The sequence below is a fragment of the Podarcis filfolensis genome (genome assembly GCF_964270895.1).
Source record: "Podarcis filfolensis genome assembly, chromosome: 4".
In the NCBI taxonomy this organism is placed as follows: Eukaryota; Metazoa; Chordata; class Lepidosauria; order Squamata; family Lacertidae; genus Podarcis; species Podarcis filfolensis.
The window spans coordinates 42,500,195-42,521,385 of NC_139607.1; the positions used below are offsets into that span (position 1 = coordinate 42,500,195).

Consider the following 21,191-nt stretch of genomic DNA (forward strand, 5'->3'; position numbering starts at 1 on the left):
CATGAAACTTGTTTTTAACTAAACCAAATTAATTTTAGTTAAAACTTCCTGAGGTCAATAAATTCTGTTTGTCAGACTGAAGTATATTTTTGAGGAGCTATATAGGGTTGTTTTTGAGTTGACTGCCCATGTATACAGTCCAAACAAGCAGCATGAGGGCAAGGCTGCATATACGCCATGCTTAAAATCTGTTCCTGGGAAATCCAACATATTTGCCAAGGAAAACTGGGTCAGTTTTACAAACTTTCTCTTATTTTGCATAATTCTACTAGTGGTTGGTTGGTTGGTTTTTTTACCATTTTGTATAACTAAAGCTACAAGGAGATGCAAGGAGCTATGGCTGAAGGGTGCAGGGATAAGTTCCCAATCCAATCCCATTACAGTGGTACCTCGTGTTACGGACGGGATTTGTTCTGGAGGTCCGTCTGTAACGTGAAATGTCCGCAACTCGAAGCACTGTGTCTGCGCAGGCATGTGGCGCGATTTGGTGCTTCTGCACAGGTGCGAGCGGTGAAACCCAGAAGTAACCTGTTCCAGTACTTCCGGGTTGCCACAGGACGTAATGCAAAAAAACGCAACAAGAAGCAGACACAACACGAGGTATGACTGTATTTCTCAAATGTCATTGTCCAGATCAGAGGCCTTCATTAACTCTACTCAAAAGGAGAGGGTAAACTTTCTAAGGAAAAGATGAGCTAATACCAACAACTTGTAAATATTTCCAATCCTTGTAGTAGATGAATGATCATGTCACAATTTATTGAGGAAAACCTGGAAGGTGAGCTTGACACTCCTTCTACACCCAAGGGAGCTATGGTAGTTTTTCAGAGCCCTTAACAGTGTGCTTTCCTGGGCTGTCACTAAGGCAGAATGGGACAGCCCAGCTAGGGGCAAGCCATCCAATCACTTGGCTCATTATCATTACATGCTGCCTCAAGGCATCATGGATCAACTCAGGGTTCAGGTGGTTATGTTCCTTTGGGGCATCTATCGCAAGATCTGCTAGAGCAGTTTATCTGCAGATCTAATGTCAAGTGCTGCTGGTTTTTCCATTTGAAAATGTAGAAAAGAGTTTCCAAGTGTCATTGTAGCATCTGGAACACCTGGGGGTGATTCTGGATACAGTCCAAAATGTACCTAATATTATAGTAGTAGGTGAAGGGTAAGAGTAATTGCAAAATATTTCTGTTTGCAGATGGTGTTCTCTTTGCATTACCATCTTTAGATTTCTTGGCCAAGCTTGGTGATGTTTATTAATGATTACTTTGGATATCTTATATATTTGGTTCAAAATAAATTGTAAAAAATAAAACGTCTTTAAGATTCCTTACTTAAATTTGACATTTAAAACAAAAATCATTCAACTCTATCAAATGCCTTTTAGGGATCTGTGTATATATGAGCTGCCACTTCTTTGTGCATTTAATAATGATAATTCATACACATTGTATGATAGTAATTTGTACTATCAAAGACTAATCTAAGCATAATAACTTTGACTTTCTTGTTTATAAATTAGTAATGTCAATGTGTTATTCCACGCAGTTGGTATTTTGATTCTGAGTTGTGATGAGCAAGCTTTCTCAGACTTGCTTTGAAAGAAACTCACCTAAAGCAAGCTAATTTGGCCTTCATTTCAAACATTATCTTGTTTTAAGCTTGGGTTCAATCAAACTCCACTCATCTCACATTCCTGTGATCAGGACTTCTGGGCCCTCAATAAAATTAGATTATGCAGGAATTTTGGGGCCTGCAATGCTGCTGTTATTGCCTGATGAAGGCTACAACAGTAATCCTTCTAATTATCCCCAGCACCAAAGAAATGAGTCAAGGGATGGGCTGGCTGTACTAAGGCCTCAGTACATCCCAGGAGAGCAAAAGGCTTCACAGCAAAGGAGGAGGAAATAGCTTATGGACCTTCAGGGGGTGTAGACCAACTTCTTGGTGCAACAGCCACCACCACCATCATCATCATCATTATCATTACTAAGATTTCTATATTGCCCTTCATCAAAGGATCACAGGGCGGTTTACAATATAAAAACAGAAAAATACATAACACAGTAACAAACAAAACCAATAACTGGGACAGGCAAAACTTCCTACCATTATGGGGCATTCTTTCTATCCTGCAACATGGCATATAGTCATATGTTAGTGTATTGTAATCTCAACACTAAAAGAGTCAACACTATATTATTGGAATATACAAAGCTTTTCAAACACTTCCATTTAGCTTCTGAGTTGTCATGTTGAAATAGCTATAGGTGAGGATGAATGAGCAGCCTTTGCCTGCAGTTTCCATTACTTTTGGGAGGAGGGCATCTGCATTCTTTAGGAAACTCCAGATGGGATGGGAAGAGATTGGCCACTCGTAACCCAAAGTGTTCTTGAGGATATCCACTTGTTTGAACATACTGGTCTTTCACTTTAAGCCATGGGTCATTATATGCCTGCCTCGAGTGACCTTTCAGCATGAGAGGTATTTTCCAGTATGAGTTCCTTAGAAGGTTGGCAGATTTGTTTCTGTTTCAAAAAAGGTTATCTCAGGTTGTGTTGCTCCAGGAATCTCACAAGATCCTTCTAACAGTAGAGTCAAGTCTTTTTGTGATGGAAGGCCACTTTCACAATGGCATAGCACAAGGAAAAGCAATGAACATGTGAATTTCTAAGAGCACCAGCAATTAAAGCTGCTTGTCATACATCATCTAGTCTAGACCATTGAGCTCAAGACTGAAGTACAGTCAACGAAGATTTTGTATGGGGGTTCTGTTCTCCCCCCCCCCACGTGTCAGCAGAGTGTGTATATGTATGTCCTGCCCAGTTATACCCTGTTTGTGACTTTTTGGTGATGTTTTTGGTCACTTCAGGGTTCGGCACTGTGTTAATCAGTATGTACAATATGTATTGTACATATTGATGCATGCAGATGTCTCAGCCAAAGTTCATATAAACAGGCAAGGGAGAATGAGATCATTGGATCTATACAGAGAAGCCATCAAGACATTGGGTGGGATAAACAGCACCGGATGAATATACCTCTGTGGTGTCCTCTAACCAATGCCTGACAGGCAGATGTGGTGAAGTCTGTATCCTTGGCTCTTCATTCAAAGTTTAAGAAAGCCAACTTTGGACCTCATGTCAAGGTTTATTTTTAGGAACTATGTGGTGTGATAATGTATGACTAATAGGGCTCCTGTATGCATTCTCTCCACTCTCATTCATTCAGCAGTTTATGCGTATAATTAGGAATATGACTTGAAGATCATTCTGGCAGTGCTGTGATGACCACATAGACGTTGGGTTCTGGAAGTGAATTGCCAGTTATCCTAAAGTTACTGGAAGATTCTGGCAAGACTAGACTTCTCCCTGTTGTGCCCAGTATTCTGTCCATATCCTGATCTATTGTAGTTCGGTGGAAGATGAGAAGTAAACTCTGCAAACTGTGCTACTCATGTTGCACACTGCTCACTCAGAGCTTTCAGGGATGACTCTGCTTCTCCAGGCTCTTTGTTTGCTAAAGCTTGAATTGTTGCCATGTTGAGTTAAATGTTTTTATGTTTATTTTGTTAAGGGGGTTGACTTCAGAATCTTTTTGGCAGAGTTCAGACATTGCCCTGCCTTCCACCAGAAGGTAGTGAAACTGCTCTTTTTCCTTTCTCTGAGATGCGAATTTACACTCACAGTATCACAATCTCCCTTTCTCTGATATTTTGTTCCCTATCTTATAATGCTTTGTGGGCAAGAGTTTTATGGGCAACCTTTAGTCACTCTTCCTTTTCTTCTCCCTTTTTCAATCTATCAATAGTAATACCAGGTAGATATGAATGTTGCATATAGTTGGATCTCTGTACCTTGAAGTAGAATAATTTCACTTTGATCTTTTCTGTTTGATATGTTCTAAGATAATGCCTACTGGGTTTTGTACTTTGACCAAAAATATAGTTGGGGGGACCCCAAATACCCTGCTGTACCCCTGGAAGAGATAATCTTTTACTGAAATTTTCAGTTTTATTTTCCAAAAGGTAGTGGTACATCACATTAGACTGGTCAAAAATCAACTTTCCCCCCTCTTCAGTCAATCATGTGCATACAGTCATTCAAAGAACTGATAAAAGGAGAAAGCTCACAGTATAGATAGAAGACTGAATTCCTCTGAAAGGTCTCTGAGTTGCAGAATTTATTTATTGTATAGCCAATGTCCATTAAAGTCTTAGAAAAAATACATAATAACCTATGTTTCACATAGGTTTTTGCTTCTTTACTAAAAGTCTGCTTACTATGATTGCTCAGTCACATTATGGCCATTAATGTATTAACTAGTTCAGTTGAACTTTTCCGAATGCTAGTATTGCAAATACCAGAAAAGAAAGTAAAAAAAACGAAGAAACAATAGCTTTCTGAAGATGACTAATTTGAGTGGAACTTCAGAGAAGTATGGATTACATGAAGGGAGAGCTTGGAGGAAGCATCACTGAGTAATGTGCTGCAGCTGTTTGAGTACAATGAATGCACAGCCGCTCTGTATACATTTTCTATAATAGTTCATTAACATAAATGTTTATTTCAGGGATTCTCACACGTTGATAGTGAAACTTGGTGATGAAATAGTTTGAGTTTCCTTAGGTTCAATTAACAGAGATTAAAACTTGCAATATCATAGCTTGAAAATGTATCCCACTGAGAGATTTTTAAAATATTTTTTGTGAACAATCACCCAGTCCAAATCTGCCTCATATTTAATATGTGCTTTTGGACATACAGGTTGGGCACTTAATACTGTGAAGCCTAAAACGTGTAAAGTGGGTTGGATGTACTTGTTCAGTTTATCCAATACATGCAGTCTGCGTTCAACAGCTTGCACAAATCATCTCTCCAACCATCTACTGAAGTTAGAAGCAGCTTTCAGTTGCATTAGGGTCTTGGGGGAAGAAAATACACATTCAGGGAAAATGAAACCAAATGTTGCTGAAGTTGGAGGAGGAGGTAGGTTGCTGTCCATCCACATGTTAAACCATGGCCAGGGTGAGCACTACGCAATGGAGATAGTGGCCTGGTTCTTACATCATGGTAAGCCTGTTTTATTCTTGCACCACACTGAGCTATATCCCACAATTGAATTAAGTGCTCCCAGAACTCAGTTGTTGTTGTTGTTTAGTCGTTTAGTCGTGTCCGACTCTTTGTGACCCCATGGACCAGAGCACGGCAGGCACTCCTGTCTTCCACTGCCTCCCACAGTTTGGTCAAACTCATGCTGGTAGCTTCGGGAACACTGTCCAACCATCTCGTCCTCTGTCGTCCCCTTCTCCTTGTGCCCTCCATCTTTCCCAACATCAGGGTCTTTTCCAGGGAGTCTTCTCTTCTTATGAGGTGGCCAAAGTATTGGAGCCTCAGCTTCAAGATCTGTCCTTCCAGTGAGCACTCAGGGCTGATTTCCTTAAGAATGGATAGGTTTAATCTTCTTGCAGTCCATGGGACTCTCAAGAGTCTCCTCCAGCACCATAATTCAAAAGCGTCAATTCTTAGTTCCATATTAATTGTCTTTGAACCCTTGTTCTTATAGGTTCTGAACTAGCCTGATGAATCTACTCTCATACAAGGCCTACCTGAAAGTTGTAATAGCACCTTGATGCTATGAAGAGTTTGGTTGACCAAACTCTTCATAGCATTAGGTCTCTATGCTTGACATCACTGATGATCTGCCTTAAATGGTGTTGGGGATGCCTCTGAAGTGCAGTTAGGTAGGCATCAGTTGTTCAACCAACTAGTAATTCACTAGACAATAACAGAACTAGTTAATGAATCTTAAAACATTGATTTTCAGTTGATTTTATTTATAGTAGCTTAGCAAAGTTATTTAACCATCTCCTATTATTACTAAATTTATTAGTAATCTATTCAAAATCATCTTAATTTTTTGTACTGAGTGAACTCCCGTAGTGTCCGGTCCAGCAATACTTCTGATTCTCCATGCAGCCTCTTACAAACTGTCCCAAAAATGCTCAAGATGGTTGGTGAGGGGTACTCCACAGCAGATTTGGGGACTGCCTGGGAAGAGAGGGGGAGATCACCCTTTTATTTTTTAGAAGATAAGCAGTTTCCCCAACAGCTCATACAGACACATATTTAAGACGTTTCTTGTTTAAGTGTACTTTTGTGTGCCTTGATAATTGCATATTTATATATGTTGTGTATATTTTGATCTTGGTAGAAGGGTAAAGTTGACTAAAATAAACGTAATTTAATAAGAATTTTATCTGAAAAGTTGATAAATGTTTTCCTCCTCCTGAGATTCCCATGAGCAAAACTCATATATACAAGCATTTGAAGTACTGAGCTTTGCCCTTTTCTAACATTGCAAATCGCCATGTGCAAAATGGCATGGTGAAAAATGAAGTACATCTTTTATCATCTTCTAGCTGCCGAATGAGACCAGTGACACTTCCATGCGAAAAGAAAAAACAACAACCCGAAATTTGCAGCACATTCATATTCAATTTCATCACAGCAGATGCTCATTAGTATGTTGTTATTAATTGGTATTCACTTTAGGTTTTGTTTAAAATGAAGATAATAATTAGGTTTTAATGACTGCATCTTTCAGGGGGAGGGATGGGGAAGGGTAGAGTAACATCTCTCAAAACACTGAAGTATTTCTTGGAACTTGGTTCTACGTACTGTAGAAAAATGTCTCTTTAAGAGACACAATTCTCTGACAAGAACTTAAATTATTTTTAAAGAACTTGTCCTAAATTGTCTGCTTGATGGATGTGCAGAATCAGATGATAATGTGAGCCTCCATTCTTTCTAATCAAATTACCAAAAAGACTTCTTATAAAAGTAAGTCTCTCTAGCAGTTGATTAATGAAGTGGTGCCACTGTTTTGTATTAGATCTAATTGAAGTAATACAAATAAGTTATCTCTCTAGCCTGTAGAAATTATCTTCTTTACAAAGCAATGTAATGGAGTTGGCAAACTCCACCCCCACCCCACTTTACGGTTCATAGCATAAAATAGAAAGGAATACAAAACTGGTAGATAGATATAAAATCAGAGCTGCTTCTCATTTTATTACCATTTTCAATTCTGCGCCTATGTTATTTAAGTAATATGTGCAACTGTACTGTGATAAGCCCATAAGCCGCTGAGCTACTTTGAGTATGTATGTATACGTTATGGAGTTAGCTATATTTATTACTCAATGGCTGCATGCATATTCCAATGTGGAAGTAAATTGCAGTACTAATTCTGAGCCTGAGAAATATGGCTCAAACATAAAATATGAAAAGCAGCCTTTAGGAATATGAAAAGGTGCACTGGGAAAAAAATAGGTAAACAACTGAAAAACAGCAATTCATGCTATGACAAATAAATGCCGTGCCTATTGGGTCCAAGTATAGTAACCAAACAGCCTGAGGCATACTGTAGTTATCAGTAATGGCTGGCTACCTGTCACTCAGAAATGAATGGCCTTGTTTTTTCTTTAATTAATCTGTGCATTGTACACCTGAAGTACACATAGTCTAAAATATATGCTTATTTATATATGCATCTGTGCTGTTACATCCATAAAAATGGTTATAATTGCATTGTATTTATAGTAGTGTCATAATTATAAATTAATATCACTATGCTCATAAACATCTATATTATCTGCCTCTGTTACACTGGCTTCTAATGCTATTTTTAATTTATTTAAAAATCTTAATATCCTGCCTTTCTATTTCATAGTGAAAGTAGATTGTAGTGTTTAAGAAAGGAAACATCAGATTACAAATTTAATAAATAAACCCATAATCTATCTCTAAAAAGCCCTGCTAGGAAGCTGTATGTTCTTTTTAAAGTGGGTAGCTATGTATACATACATATTATGAGCCCTGGTTTTGCCTGTGAATCACAATTCTTTCAAACAAGCCTTCCTTAGGTTCTCTTTGTGATTGTACAACGTGGACTGTTAAAAAGTTTCATGGAAATGTGTTCTCTTCTGGCTGTTGAAATAATCTTTAGAACAACTAGCATAAATAGTCAGATTTCACGGGGCAACATATTTGAAGATAATTTAGAAATGTCTTCTTGTTGGGTATAGCGGAACCAAGAACCATTCACACTTCTGCATAACTGTGAATAAAGTTAGAGTTGCCTTACCCAGGATCTGAACCATTTGCCCCAGAGTTTCCTTCAAGACTACAGGAGAGAGTCATGTGTTAGAAGTTTAAACATAACATTTATTAATTACTATGAAGAGTGCAAGTGATCCTTACATCTGGTGTTCCCATTAAGTGGTAACCTAAAAATGAACCTATATTTGCAATTCAAGAGAGAAGTTTTGAAACTGGCTTTCACAAGGGGGGCAACAAGTTGTTGTTTTTTAGAAGTGGATTAATTTAGATCTTTTATTTATGCATGCTTGTCCAAGATATGACCTTTATATATTTTGAGCTTATTTAATTTGTATTTCTCTATTCATTTATTCGTTTTCTGTTAATAAAATAAGATGTAAGATATGTCTCTTTTAAAATTACCTCAGTGAATTTTTTAGAATTATTCAGTGGTATTGGTGAAGGGGGCTTGTTGAAGAAAAGCCTAAGAGTACCGTAATACCAAAGAAATTAAGCCGAAAAGTCACTAGAGGACAAAAAAGGGCTTCTTCTGGTTATGTGAATGCAAAATGAAAATATTTGTGAATACAGAGATTGGGTAAAAGACCCCATTGAAATCTACAGCCTTTCAGATGCATTGCATTTTAAAAATATCATCACCAAAGGTAAATGAGAATTTACTAATGCAAAATTTTAAAAGGCTGCTTTCCTCCCATGTAAGGCACCTCTTCCTTGGTTTCACATATGTGTCTTAATCTAACTTAATTGTATTTGACATTGAAAATCTCTAAAGCTTTTTGTTTTCCACTAGTTACTAATTGCAAAATATGCCAGGTAACAAAAGGGCAGGAGGTGTTGGTATAATTAAAAATATATGTGTGTGCATAACTTTTTTTTTAAAAAAAATTCTTATCCATTTAGGTAGTGACTTTCAATTAGCCTCTCTGCTAATATCAGGTCACTAAACTCCATAGCTGATGCTTTATTCCTTCATTTGGGTTGTCAGTCGTTTGCTTCAGTTGGCTGGCAAAGGTGGCTGTATATCCATTACGAGCAACACAGCACTTTGCATTTCTGAATTGACAAGCAGCTATATTGACCTAGCGCTTATTATGGGTCAACAGCTGCGTTAACCAACGGAAGGACTGAGGGGCAATTAAAATGAATTGGCAAAAATATATCTTCCTAATTTACTCCAATTTGTTATTTATGCTAACATTGTATGGCTTCTATGGTGACACTAAACAGAATGGACCCAATAATGGCAATTAACATAAAAATATAATGGCTAATCAAATTGACAGCAACTGTTTCTCATCATCTCGACACACAATACATTATCAAAACAAACTATTATGAAGGAGGTAATTTCAGTGTTCTATTCAACCTGCTGCATGTGTGCAGTCAGGGAGATGTGTACCAGCAATTACTGCTGAATCCAAAAAACTAAACAAATAACTTAATCGCTGTCGTCCTCCTTTTTTTTCCTTCTTCAGGAAGCAGTAATCAGGATTTACTAAAAATAAGTGGTGTATAATAGTATAATGATGATGCATATCATAGAATAACTAATAAGGAATAAAATAAGCTTCTGTGTTATATAAAATAAGTTCATGTGAAGGAAGGGTGAAGGTATGGTAGTATTAAGAGCACAGAATGTTAACTCTGAATGTTGCATTTTTAACAATATAATATGCAGGTGTTGATTGGGCCTTTATGCCATATGGAATATAATAAGGTTTTGTTATTAGAACATGCACCCTTACATTGATTTTCGACCAATAAACAAAAACACCAAATTTCAGTATGGCAAGATGTGTTTTTAAAAAACAAACAACTAATGACTAAGAATATATCCTACACATGTAGCGTTGAAAGTCCGGGGATTTCCAGTGGTTTGGCTAGTTCAACGCTTCACCTAAGTTCTTCTGGTAGAAACTTAGAGACTTTGAAATCCTTTATACAATTTCTCCAGACCCTCATTATTTTGTCAAACTGGTTTTAAGTTGGTGTCATCTTTTGTTTGTGTATGTGGTAGTGATTGGCACTATATATCAATTATTATATCCTGCCTTTCGCCTAAGAAGTGCTAGGGCAGTGTAGATAATTCACCCTTCTCAATTTTATCCTCACAACACCTTATAAGGTAGGTTAAACGGAGGGAGAGTAACTGGCCCAAAGTCGCCCAGTGAACTTCATGGCTGACTGGATACTTGAACCTGGGTTTCCCCAGTACACGTCCAAAATGTTTAGCTCTGCATCGCGCTGGATTGGTGGCCAGATGACCAAGTCCTCCCTCTCTTCTTTCTAAGCTTAATTTTGAAATGGAAACTTGCTTGCCCTTCCCTCTTGTGTTATTTGTTAACTCTACACTGGTTATATTCAATTCCTTTTCTTCTTCTTTTCACATGTTTGGACAACAGACTTGTAATCTGGTGAACTGGGTTCGCGTCTCTGCTCCTTCGCATGCAGCTGCTGGGTGACCTTGGGCTAGTCACACTTCTTTAAAGTCTCTCAGCCCCACTCACCTCATTGACATGTATTCATGACAGCATAATAGGTTTCCATATTATCTTCTTGGACTCTATCTGTTCCATAGTTGTTTACAACCCAATCTTACAAAGGACAGAAAAATATTCCCTATCCACAAAGGTAGCAAGGTCACTGAAAGCAAAATCATGTTGGATACTACCCCCAAGATGCAAATAATTACAGGCTAGAATTGTTTTTTGAGAAGGTGACTGAATGTATGATATATGTAGAGTTCCAAAGATTGATTATCTTGGTCCTTCTTAATCTTGCTTTAGGTTTTAGGTAACATTATTGCAGTGGTACCTCAGATTACATACGCTTCAGGTTACAGACTCCGCTAACCCAGAAATAGTACCTCAGGTTAAGAACTTTGCTTCAGGATGAGAACAGAAATCGTGCTCTGGCGGCGTGGCAGCAGTGAGAGGCCCCATTAGCTGAAGTGGTGCTTCAGGTTAAGAACAGTTTCAGGTTAAGAACAGACCTCCGGAATGAATCAAGTACTTAACCCGAGGTACCACTGTAGATGGGTCAATCTAATAATGTCTGCCCCCCCCAACCCCACTAGTTAATAATAATAAATTAGACGTTGTGAGGTGTCTTCCATCTATAAGTTGAAAAGTTAAAACTAAATGACATGCAGCACTATTTGCAATTTCTGCTATTTGCTGCACAATTGTAATTTCTAACCCAGGAATAAAGCCTGCTTGTTGTGGATCTGTAACCAAATAAGCAATGAACCATCTACCTATATCCTCAAGGGCAAGTATTAAGGTGAAGCACTATTGTCTGAAAAGCAATGTCATCTTGTGCATAGAAAATAATAAACCCAATTTCATGTTAAGCACGCCTATGTATGCTGATATGGGGATAGAGTCCAGCGGTTTCATCACAATATCTTGATCTTTTCAGTCAAACTACTAGAAAACTCTACTGTAAGACTTCAGAGAGTCATATGCCTTGGAATGGGAAGTGGGAAGAGCTGTGTATCTCAGTAACCCTGATACATCCGTAATCCTAAACAGCTGGTGGGGCAATCCTATGCTCTGTCAATGCCATGGCTCTGTAGAGTTGCTGAGTTACCACCACATCCACAGCCTGGCCACTCACTGGTAGAAAGGGACAGGCAAATCAGGCTCAGTCCCTGCACCAGCTTCAGGCCTAGCAGATCCTGGGCTGCTAGCCCTGCCCAACCTTTTACTGGGCTCCATTGGCAGGAATACTGCTGGTGGACTACCCACACCCATGTCTGACAGGTAAAGAGGGGGATATGTACCAACAGAGTGACACTTGCATCATTCTGTCACTGGGAGGCCAGCTGAATCAAGTGGAAAGACGCCTAACCTCAGTCCACTCCCACCACAGTCCAGGTGTTTGGGGATTTGGATTGCAGCAGGTAGTTATTCCAAATCTCCTTTTATGTCTAGGTTCAGTAAGAGTGATTGACTTACAGAATATGTTAAAGCACATTTGGTCCTGATAGTAACGAAACTTTCCATCTTAATCCAATTTGCAGTGATCCCTGGAACATCATGGCAAAGAGAGGGATAAAACTCTACCAAGGATCCCTGGGGTGTGGCAGATATAGGGGGTTGGTTTTTAACGTTAAGTTTTACTCAGAGTAGGCCCATTGGAATTAATGAACAAAATTAAGTTTGGTCCATTGATTTCAAAAGGTCTTCTTGAGTAAAACTTAGTTGAATAGCACCCATGTGATTTTCTGATATAGTTTTGTTATTTCAACAGTGTAATGCCTGCCTTTTTAATAATTCCATAAAAAGGTAAAGGTAAAGGTACCCCTGCCCGTACGGGCCAGTCGTGTCCGACTCTGGGGTTGCGCGCCCATCTCGCTTAAGAGGCCGGGAGCCAGCTCTGTCCGGAGACACTTCCGGGTCACATGGCCAGCGTGACAAGCTGCATCTGGCGAGCCAGCGCAGCACACGGAAACACCGTTTACCTTCCCGCTAGTAAGCGGTCCCTATTTATCTACTTGCACCCAGGGGTGCTTTCGAACTGCTAGGTTGGCAGGCGCTGGGACCGAGCAACGGGAGCGCACCCCGCCGCGGGGATTCGAACCGCCGACCTGACGATCGGCAAGTCCTAGGCGCTGAGGTTTTACCACAGCGCCACCCGCGTCCCATACATCATGCTATATTCAATTTTGTGTTGGTAGTCTCATCCCCCCCCCAGTTTGTAAAAGAGATTACTTGTATTGTACACATTTGTAGACTGGCTTCATTTGAGCCGCTTTAGGTGACATTAATGCAGAGCAACATACAAAATGGTAAATGGCCTGTGGCACACAGCTATGAATGGTTGGTTAACTATGGTCAGATCCTTCAGCTACATCTACATAGTATCTCTAAATTATAAAGTTTTGCACAAATAACTCCATAATGTACCCAGTGTCTTGTAGGCTTCTTATAAAGCATTTGGCACTAGCTAACATTGGAAACATGGTGTTGAATCTGATTATTCACAAAGACTTACAATTACAGACTTATTAATTGCATTTGGAGTAAAGAACTAATACAAATAGCAAATTCTCAGAACATAAAACAATTGCATTGAATTGCTGATAGTAATACGTTTTGCACATTCATGCATCTTATGTTAATTAAATCAGAACTTACCCGTATTAGCAACATATAGGACGACAAGTTAGCTGCATAGGTTTTTTTAGAGGGGTTGGGGAAACAATTTTGTCTCCACATTGGTTGGTTCCCAAGGCAACTTAACAAAAGTTAAAAACTTTCCTAACACCAAACAAGTTTAAATCCAATGCATAACAGCAAATCAGCATAGCTTGTGTATGAAAGTTGCAACTGATCATGCTTTTTCTGGTATTAGCTTTTTTCCCTGGTGCATTTTCATTTATGTTCTTTTTACATTACAGTACTCTGACAAGGCCCTGTACACCCAGCTGTGCTTCTACCGGTACATTTTTGATATGGACTATGCAATGGAGAAACTTACTGATCAAGAGAAAGGTACGTTGAAACACTGTAATTGCCTTGTGAGTTTAAAGCGGAAGTTTTCATCACAAAAGGCTATTCTGCTCTGTTGCGCTGCTCCAGTCTGCATCATTCTGCTCTCATCATTTACACAAATTAGTTGACTGCTTGAATTTAGGAATTCCCCATTTAAGAAGGTACCCACATTTCCTAATAATCCACTGTATACCCCTCACTCTGCTGAAAAAAACAGTGTTTAAGGAAGGAGTGTTTTAAACTCATTTAACTGGTTGGGGGTGCTGGTGGTAATCTTCTGTTGAGCATTAGTCCTACTGCGAGGGCAGTGGAGGGTCAGTCTAATTGTGGGAGAGCAGGGACTGATGGGATCTGACATAGGGCCTAGTGACAGATGCTTGCAGGCAATGAGAAGGCTGGAGAAAGCTTTGGGTTAGAGTGACAAGGGGTAGAGCATAAATGGACCAAAACCTGTGTTTGCTTTAGCCCCAATTATTCAAACTTTTGGTATTCTCTAGTATTTTCGTTTGCCTGTTTGTTTAAGTAATTCTTACATCTATCCTGACAGACGTTTAGAAAAAGGTGGGAAAGCTCTTTAAAGGGTAACTTACTTCTATGCACTTTCTGAAAAGGCATCACACTGGTCTGCCTGGTAAGAAAGGGTGACAACATATCTACTTAAGAGTATCAGGCTCTGTTTCGAACAATAGACAGGAACTCTGCAGCTTAACCTCAACAGAAGCCAGGAAAGAATGATATCTTGAAGAACAGATCAGAAGTAATAATTTCTGTACGTGTTTGACTTTCTATTGAGTCTTGCATTTTTCCATTCCTTTTCATTTAAAGTCTGCTAACCCAGCAGTAGATATAGAACACCTTAATTGCAGAGCTTTCTGACATTGAAATGCGAAGTTCCTAAAGGTATCAGAATAGTGCCTGAAGTAAAAATGAAAGGTTAGGTTATATTGAGATATGTTCTGATTGAAACAATGTCAGATATTAAAAGCATTGTCTGTACCTTGAGAGTGCATTTCAGTACATATTAATATCTTCATGCTATTTATTTTTATACACCAGATTTATAAACGAAACTAAATGCGTACTCAGTAAATACTTTTACACAGTTACAGCAGCATTTTACACTCCCACCTTCATAAAAAAATACTAAACATGCCCAGTTTACTTTCTGGATGAATAAACTGTAAAATTGCATTTAGAAAAATGAAAGTTAGGCTGTATGACCTACATGCAAAACACAAAATCTAACTTTGAATATTTGCTTGTATCCTGTAATTTAAACATCGTTTTCCCCCTCTGTGTTCCCTCTGTGGTGTACCAAATATCAATTGAAAGTGATTTTTTTTATGGATGAATTGCTAGAAAGCTTTGCAAGCAGACTTTTCATAGTGGCAGTATTTCTCAGAGCTAGTAATGGGTGGGTCTTCAGTGTGTCTCTGTTAGCAGGTGACAATTACTCAGAAAAGTATATGCAGAATGCTGCAGCTGTGTCTCGAAAGAAACTTAAGAATGAAATGCTTCATTAGAGCAGGGTGTTTCCATAAGCGAAAATGGAGTTCCCACACTTAGACTACCAGTACATTTGGGTGCAAGAGATGGCATAAGAATTTGCATGTACTTTGGAAGGGTGTGCTGAATTGGCATATAGATAGCAAGGTAGTATTTATATCATCAAGTTGATAATTGAAGTAGCTTTGAAGGCAACCTCTCAAACATCAACTAGTAAAACTGCTCATTATGGTTATTTTTCATGTCCAGTCAATCTAGAGATGAATAACTCGCTGAATAACTTCCCAAGGTTCATTGGCTTGCTGATAACTAAAAGAATGCCATATACTCAAGTTAAATATTCCTGGAAAAGTAGGCAGATTCAGGCCCAATTTGAAATTGTGCCTAAGTAACAGGATACATTTGCTAGACACTAACGCATAGAATATGCAATGCTTTTGGAATGGAATAAAGTTTCTGTAATACGAATCAAACATAAATCAATCCCTTAGAGAACTGTTTCTTGGACATACGTCATATATTTTCTGATGTATTCCAAACATCAGTATTTAAGAAATATTAAAATCTACAATGTTGATTTCACTGTGGCTTTGTTTAATTTGCTTCATTTGGATTTTAGTGAATTTACAATGATTTTGAGCAAAATATATACATTTGATTGTTACTAAATTGGTATAATTAAGTCTTAAGAGGATAATTCAGTATCTTAATATCTGTAAGATTTTGCTTTATTTTGCCATCAGGTAGTTGATATAGACTAATCACTGATTTTTTTCGTGGGAAAATAGAGTTTTAAAGCAATGGGAGAGAATTTTTTTGTAGATGTATTGTGGTTATACAGTTGATAGTTTTTATTTCCATAATGTTTTTTACTACATAATTATACATCTTAATTACGTAATTACCATCATAATTATTATGTAATTACATGTAGTTCCACTAATTACAAAATCAGGAAGTATAATTATCTAGTAAAAAAAATTCTAAAATCTTATTTTATGAACTGGAGATCATTTAAAAGACCAATTGGTGAACTACTACCGTATTTTCTTTACTAACATCTGACATCTTAATTTAATTCCTGGCCTCCATCTTTTGAAGCCAGCAAATGGTTAAAGATATTGCCAACATCTGCATTTAATGAATTATGAAAGTATGATAAAGTTCTTTTGCTTTGCTTTACAGTTTTCTTCTGAATTTTCCTGGAGCTTATGTCTGTTTTGTTGCTTGCTACTGTTATCTCTTAAAAGGTCAAGGCATTAGTTGCTTCCACAAAAATTTTAATAACTAGCAACGTACTAAAGAGGAGTGGCTGGTCCAGAGGGGCAGTGCCACAGGGCTGCCGTTATGCCACTGGCATTCGGAGATGGTGCAGGGGTAGGGGTGGTGATAGAGAGATTGGGACTGCATGGGCACAATAGTGGAGTCCATCTTTCTTCCTGCCCCGCTAGGCAGTCCAGCCACTGCCCAGCTAAGCAGCAGCAACACCACTGTCAGGAAGGCAGCTCTGTGGTACAATGCCAGCTGTTCCTGATATGTGAAGCATAAATAATTTGGAGTTCAAATTAAACAGAGCACTGAGAGGTGGGGTTGTCAGGTGGTCATCAATTACATTTGGATTTGGGAGTTCTAGGTTTCAATCCTAACTCAAGTGTGGATTCTCTGAGGTGGCTTCCATACCTCTTTCATGACCTAATAACATGAAGACAAACAAGACCAACACTGAAATTAAAGCTGGTATATAAATTGTAGTTGCCATCATTTTTATGAGCCGTCATTAGCCTTGATTTCTCCAAAGAATCTTTTATACTATAATCTCTTGAGACTCATGGGTTGTTGTTAGCTGGATTCTCTGCTTGGCACTTTTCATATGGGAAAGCCCAGTGTCATGTTAATAAGCAATATATTAAAGTACAATAATCCTTTATGTGGGTGCACTGTTGCTATTTTTTCACTAATAGCTAACATTGCCACTTACAAATATAGAAATAAAAATTAAGCCACCTTTCATGACAGCAATGTAAACTACTTATCGCTCTGAACAGCTGCTGCTGCTGCTGCTGCTGTTTAAATTCTTATCCATCCTTCTTAAGGTCCCAGGACAGATCACAGCAGTTTAAATCAAATTTAATTCAAACTGAAGCACTGGTGAATCTGGCTGGAATGTTTGGTCTGTAGGAGGGGAGCAGTCTTAAAATAGGTAGAGTTGAATGGTGGGAACCTCATGACAGAGATTATATAGGGGTTTTTTGTATTCAGTACAGTGGTACCTCGGGTTACATACACGGCGCGGCAGCAGCGGGGGGCCCCATTAGCTAAAGTGGTGCTTCAGGTTAAGAACAGTTTCAGGTTAAGAACGGACCTCCAGAACGAATTAAGTACTTAACCCGAGGTACCACTGTACAAGCATTCCAAAATGAAAACTCTGTGCCAACATGTTCTGCAAAGTGGGACTCCCTTTATCCAGCATTCTTTTACCTGGATATTAGGATCCAAACAGCACATCACAACTTGTTTATGAAGCACTCAAGGCCAATCCCCAGGCCTTGGACCTTCAGCATACAGCGAGTGACCAGCTTCCCTAGTGGTGCAGGCGCGAGCAAGTCTGTATTCACCATTCACACCCTCCTTCTGAATAGGTATGTAAGGCACTGGCACTGTTGGAAGCCAATCAGTTGCTTGGCTGGGACTGCTGCTGGACATCGCTCATGTTATGATTCCTGTGGTGCAATACCCAGTTCTGAATTGCATTGTGGGAATTGTACCATTGCAGCTGGCTGGTGTCAGATTTGATTACTCACGGGCTCCTTCTCCATGCCAGATTGATGTGCTTTTGAGAAAAGGCCACAGTCTGCCTCATAACACTGAAAGATGCACCTCTTCTGACTATAACCTGTGGCAGAGAATAAAATAATGTTGTGCCTTATGGTCTAGAAAAAATGTAAAGCAAAATGGATATGTCATTTTTGTCTTTGTAATATGCTTCATTTAATATGCCTGTTTCACATCTGTCTGTTTCCCTCCCTTATTTTAAAATGGGTAACACTTGATTTGAACTTTGAGAATTATGTCCCAAATAAGCTTACCAAGTTGTTGTTGTGTAAAAAGAATTAAAGTATAAACTAGAGTGATAAAGTGAGCATCCTACTCTTATTTTCCCAGAATTTAATCAAAGGTTGCCTATTACACATTTACATGAATGTCCTATGATACTGGCAAAAAACTAGAATAGACTCATTTACCGTTTTTATAGAGAGACCTTTACTAAAAGTGTCAAAGCTGGCCTCTTAAATTCACTGAATTGATCATCTTTCAGCAATGCATCTTGCTGCTTTCATTGAGTTCAGTTTGCACCCAGGTTTTCAGAATAAAAATCTAGTGAGAGTAGCTTGTCCAGTTACCTTGCATTTTTTATTTTCACCTTATTTTTAACCTATGAAGATGTTGATCTTGCTAGGATTATAACTGTCAAATGTGTATCAAAATATTTTCCTGTCTTAAATTATTTAACACAAAATCTAAGAATGCAGTTATTTTGACATGAAAATGTTATGTACCGTAATATTTCCACTTAAAACAGACATTTTCATTTTACAAAAGATGTATGCAGCAAGACAAAAAAGAATACAAGGAAATGAGTGACAGACTGAGCTATTTTATTTACTAGATAAAAACAAATAATCCTATTAGTGTCAGATATTATGAACTTGGAATTAAAATACTGAGCTATTTATGTGGCTGCTTCATGTTTTTATTGCTGTGAGTGGGCTATAACTGTGGGGTTGGATTAGTAACAGAAATAGTAACAAGTACATTAGAGTTGAAATATTTCATTTGAATCCCCGTAGGAACTATTTCCTCTCTATATTAGTTATAGGAAGTTTGGGGGAGGGACTGCTCTACAAATAGTGTATGGATTGTTGTTCTTGATTGGACTTGTGCATGGTTTTGCTTTTTGATGCGGGTGCATATGTGCACATATGTCTTACTTTACTTTAAAAAATAAAGAAAAATAATCTGGATAGGTAAAAGACTTAATGGCTATCCCAATTAAAAGTACATACCAGGGAAGCAGGGGCAGAATGCTTTTAATAAAAGTTCTCATAAAAACCACAGATTGTAAGTACTGTCTTAAAAGAGGCATTCTCCAATATATATTTTTAAGCATGGGGAGGTTTTTGTCCACTTTCATACTTAAAGGTAAAGGTAAAGCGACCCCTGACCATTAGGTCCGGTCGAGACCGACTCTGGGGTTGCGGCGCTCATCTCACTTTATTGGCCGAGGGAGCCGGCGTACAGCTTCCGGCAAACCAGAGCAGCACATGGAAATGCCGTTTACCTTCCCGCTGGAGCGGTACCTATTTATCTACTTGCACTTTGACGTGATTTAGAACTGCTAGGTTGGCAGGAGCAGGGACCGAGCAACGGGAGCTCACCCCGTCGCGGGGATTCAAACTGCTGACCTTCTGATCGGCAAGTCCTAGGCTCTGTGGTTTAACCCACAGTGCCACCTGCGTCCCTATTTTCACACTTAGCACTATGCTAAAATATATTTTAACCATGGCCTCTTGAACAAGCCAGGATCTGCCTCCACAGATAACGAAATAAACCACACCTTTGTTGTCTCCTCTGCCATTCTGCATCTGATGCTCTGAATGCCCTTGCAGTGCTCCTGTACAGGCATGGCCTCAACACATCACCTGCTCAGTTGGCATTGGCCCACTGCATATGCAGGGCATGGGATTTTCAGCTGCTCTCTGCACATGCGAACCAAACAATGTTCCCTCCCTTTCTCCTGTCAGTAGACAATTCCCCTGCAATGGTGCTGAGAGGGGAGGGAAACCTAAAGTGTGAAATAGAAAGGTCAGTGTTCTTTGGCTTCTTCTCAGAGAAACCTTACCCGTAAGAGGCTCCATAGTTCGGGCAAAGTGTGGCAGTGCCCTGCTTGTCAGAGCTCCCCAGTGAGTTCCAACACACATGCTATCCTGGCCGCCGCCACCTTTTGCAGATCAGCTGTTAATTGAACTTCCCTGAGCTCCGTTCTGATCTGCTTCTCCCTCCTGCTAGCTGCTGTGCAATGCACCTGAAATCTCTCACTGTATGCAGACTGTAGAATGAGCAGAAGTTTGTGAGAGATGCCCCAGTTGTTCACTGCTTTCCAGTTTTTGCTTCTGCAATGCATCCTGAGTCCCTCATTTTCCTCGAGGCATTTGAAAAGCAAATCATTCAGAGCCTATGGGGATATATTATTTTATCTGAGCTTGTGTTCATGTGTTAAGTTGTGTTTTCAACATACTCCCTTGGATATATGTTAGTGAATTAGCGAACAGTCCCTTTACATTTCTCTCTCCTTGCAGAGCAGCAGCAAGGCTAGGTAGGTTTGCTTTAGAGGAAGGCCTTGCCAGGAAGAAGTTTGTTGGGGAAAGGAGTCTATTGCCAGGAAGAATGAGCAGGGAAGGTTACTTCCCAAAAAGCACTAGGCAGAGCCAGGACTTATCCGTGCTTTCCAGGCTTGAACTGCGCTCTAAAGTTCCGTGTTTGAATGCCCCCCCTTTTTTTGCCCTGGAGTCTTCCCCAACAAAACCTGCTCTTTAAAGCAAAATTAGAACAAGTGGCAGTCCGTGGAAAACCCAAGTAGCCGTTTGCAGGGAAAGCTCCAGAGCAAAAAAAAGGGGGGCGCTCAGACATGGAGCATTACAAGTGCAGGCCTGTGCTTGGGACAAACAGGGCACAAGGTAAGCTCTCACTCTGCCTGGGCAGTTTTTGTACTTTTCTGGCCCCTCTTGCCTTTCATCTCTGTGACCTTGTGAATGACTCAGGCAAGGTGCCAAACCAAATCAGGATTAAATCAGGATTTGGCATTTGTAGGTAACAACGAGCTGTAGCAAAAGTAAGCTTTGTAAGCCAACAGCAACGCATGGTTTTAAACCACAATTAAACAAATAATGGCTTGGCCTTATATGTGAACTCAGCCATTGTATGTGCCATCTAAAAACAAAGCTATGCTTCTTTCTTCAGAAATAATTTACCCATATGCACATTTGAGTTATAGATAAATCAATTAAT

General features: G+C 39.2%; 1 protein-coding gene across 1 annotated transcript in view; it reads left to right on the forward strand.

Annotated features, from left to right (window-relative positions):
• The window catches only part of POLA1 (DNA polymerase alpha 1, catalytic subunit), a 170,097-nt gene that overhangs the window by 110,896 nt on the left and 38,010 nt on the right, over positions 1 to 21,191 (forward strand). The window contains exon 36 of the mRNA XM_083612243.1: positions 13,526 to 13,619. Coding sequence (XP_083468369.1) covers positions 13,526 to 13,619 — 94 coding nt within the window. The remainder of the gene's footprint in view (positions 1 to 13,525; positions 13,620 to 21,191) is intronic.